Source organism: Penaeus vannamei, chromosome 8 (assembly GCF_042767895.1).
Source record: "Penaeus vannamei isolate JL-2024 chromosome 8, ASM4276789v1, whole genome shotgun sequence".
Classification (NCBI taxonomy): domain Eukaryota; kingdom Metazoa; phylum Arthropoda; class Malacostraca; order Decapoda; family Penaeidae; genus Penaeus; species Penaeus vannamei.
In genome coordinates this window covers 6,915,295-6,918,714 of record NC_091556.1, presented here as the reverse complement: position 1 = coordinate 6,918,714, position 3,420 = coordinate 6,915,295, and the positions used below count along the sequence as shown (strand labels likewise).

At 39.2% G+C, this 3,420-nt stretch overlaps 1 protein-coding gene across 1 annotated transcript in view; it reads left to right on the top strand.

Annotated features, from left to right (window-relative positions):
- The first annotated feature begins 555 nt into the window (after nucleotides 1-555).
- LOC113820893 (uncharacterized) overlaps nucleotides 556-3,420 on the top strand; it is a 5,020-nt gene continuing 2,155 nt past the window's right edge. The window contains exons 1-4 of the mRNA XM_070124233.1: nucleotides 556-802; nucleotides 1,791-1,967; nucleotides 2,834-3,004; nucleotides 3,312-3,399. Coding sequence (XP_069980334.1) covers nucleotides 1,840-1,967; nucleotides 2,834-3,004; nucleotides 3,312-3,399 — 387 coding nt within the window. The 5' untranslated portion in view covers nucleotides 556-802; nucleotides 1,791-1,839. The remainder of the gene's footprint in view (nucleotides 803-1,790; nucleotides 1,968-2,833; nucleotides 3,005-3,311; nucleotides 3,400-3,420) is intronic.

Below are 3,420 nucleotides of genomic sequence, written 5' to 3'. Positions count from 1 at the left end.
TGACATGAATTGATTAATGATAAGGGGAAGCTACACATACTTAAGGTTTATACATAACCATTTATAATGAAAATTTGAATAACAATTTTTTTTTATGTTATACAGCATATTTGTATAATCCACTGAAAAAAGCTTATCTCGAAATAGGTGAATAACAGCAGTCATAATAACTGATTAGCCAGTGCACCCAATAATCAAGAAATTATAGAAGATTAATTCACAATAAGATAAGATGCTGTCATATTTACCTCAATACTGTATCTGTTATCTGAAAAAGATCTTAGCATCAGTAGGTCTTGCTTATAAATTAAATTCGTTACTATGGTCACTTAGATGTTAAGCATGAAAGGGATTCTTAATGTATATTCTGAACCTTAATAACAATAAAAAGTATTATCGGAACTAACACAAAAAGTCTAAATCATGACACACAAAACATAAGAATTCTTATCACTACTGTTGCTAGCTCCCAAAAAGGTCATTTTATGTGGATAATGTGGCAACTTTAGCCACGCTCAAGAGTTTCCAAACGCAGAATTTTACATCATATTTATTCTCTCGATAACAGTTCCCTTTACAACATGGTCTCGTAACCGTGGCTGAGATTCTGTGCCACATTTATTTAAACACACACCGACGTAACAGTGAATAATCAACTTGTAAAAGTTAAAAAATGAAACAGAATTACAAGGATAATTGTAATAACGAGGAAAGAATTACTATAAAAACAAGTAAATAGTGCTTGGAGAGTTTCAGTGGTATCAGTTACGTGCTCTGAAAGTTATTGTCGTCTGTAATATTGGTAAGTTTCTAAACATTTTGTTTTTCCTTCAAAACGTTTTGTTATTGTTCACCTGTTGGTTATATTTTAGGTTTTTACTTGTCTTTATTAGGAGTATATAAAACTATAATTTAGTTGTAGCTTCGGTTCTTCAGGTAAGTGCTTTTCTTCGAACTGTATGCATTATTTCTTAGGCGCCATGTGGGTAAATTTGGAAATGCAACCCCACACCGTTTTATGGGTGAATAGGATAATTTTTCAATGGTTTTCGTCGTGTTTCAAACTAATCTAGCACTCATTTCCTTCGCAAACGAAGCTTAACTACGATATCGGTCTCGATATAAGGGGAGGGCATGATAGGCCTACATATCAGGGCATTTCGAGACATGTCGATAGAATACTAGTAAGCATAGTGCGCGAACACATGTCCGGGTTGTATAGGGTGCTCTACCCCCTTAAATTCCCTTTTAGGGGGGCTGCCGCTCCCCCACCCCCGCCTGGTCTACAAAATGTTCACCTCGTATGTTCCGGCAAGAGAGAGCTCAGACCCAGGAACAGTTATAAAACCTTAAATTTTCATACGCTACAACTTTTATTGATATAAAAGGGAGTCATCATCAACATCATCGTCACCACCACCATCATCATCATCATCATCATCATCATCATCATCATCATCATCATCATCATCATCATCATCATCATCATCATCATCATCATCATTATCATTATCATTATCATTATCATTATCATCATCATTATCGTCACCATCATCATCACGACCACCACTACTGATACTATCACATATATATATATATATGTATATATATATATATATATATATATATATATATATATATATATATATATGATACTATCATATATCATAGTGGTGTATCACATATGATACACCACTGTCACTATCACTACTACTACTACTAACCATCATCACAAAATATACCATTCGAACCACAATAGTCCGTAGCAACACCGCCTCATTTATTCCCAGGAGACACCGCCTCCCGCCCGTGAATCCTCCGAAGGCATCACCGTCAGCAATGGGTCTGTGGCTGCGGGCGGTGCCTCGGCTGCGGGCGCCTCTCCTGCGGGCGTCTGCGCTCCGCCTCGACCTCGGGGACAGGGGCGTCTTGGGGGAGAAACCGAGGCGGCAAATCTACTTCTCAAGGCAAGCAAAAATTGTTTCGCACACGTATGAACGCACGTGCATAATTTCTACGTACATGCATACATACGCAGTACCTACATACATACATACATGCACAGTACCTACATACATGCATACATACACAGTACCTACATACATACACACGCACACATTTATATTAATATATATCAGTAATAATAATCAGAACTAATAGTATCAATTGCTCATTAATATTAAGAAAATTATTAAGAGCAAAGCTTACGTAATGTATTTAATAGACGGCGATTTTGTCATTTGCCGGAAATTAATGATAGACACAAGCACACGTAGATAACCATACAAATCTATATAAACTTATGTATCACACAATACCCTTCGTTCCTTTTGTCAAACTTTTCAGGCTGGGTAGTCAATAATTTTTTTTTTCTTATAGTTCCGCCAAACGTGTCGCGGCGATATTGATTCCTCTCTCCTTCTATAATGATAATGTGTAGGTTTAATCGCACTGAGCCCCCCCTCCCCACACACACACATTAGCTACAAGCATGGACCAGATAGCAGGGGAGGGCATGGTTTGCCCCAGGGAAATTTCAGGGTAAAGTATGAATAATCTACACAGAATCCGTCACTGTATTGTCTAATGCAGAGGGCTGTACTCCCTGTACTATTGGCCCCAAACCCCACCCAGGAAAACAAAGAATCCTCCACGTCTTCACGGCAGAAGGGAGCGTCGGACAGACCCTTGGACGGACAGACTTCCTGGACGTCGGTCGTACGCGCTCTCCTGTCGTGAATACTGGGAGGATTCTTTGTTTTTCTGGGCGGGATTTAGGGGGCGGTTCGTAGTTACATCCCTGCATCTAAAAGACTTAAATTTTCCCTAACAGATCTCTAAGCAGCGGGGACGTGAAATGGCTCTGGCCACTCGACAGGGAATCTCTCGGGTTCCACGTCGTCCACAACCGCGGCGCCAGAATGGGGTTTTTCCTCATGACACTCAATAGCACGAGCCCCCTCAAGACAGAGGACGTCGAAAGGGCTCTTTCCCACCTGCAGAGGTAAGTTCCTTCTCTTAAATGGCTCTTGACATGATTAACTGAATTCGAGCTTTGCTTTCAAAGGCTTCCATGAGATGGAAATTGCATTGGTGTCATTTGCGATATTGTGATGAGTTATAGTTAATTGGTAAGAGTGAGGTACGTTATTCCACAGGTACGTCGAGTTGCAAAAGTCTGCCAAAAGGTAGAAACTTATACTGTGAAATATGTTTATTAGGAAATGTGAGTTTCATATCACGTTAGTCTGTATCTCATTTAGTCGATCTTTTACATGAATATAATTATTTTTTTTATTCTTTTTTTTTAGAAAAAATCCTGCTATGCGTGTAGATATCCGACTTCGCGATGACGTCTGGTGGTTTTGTGAACAAGTTGGACATAAAGTAGATTTTAAGGTAGGGACACCAACACCGACA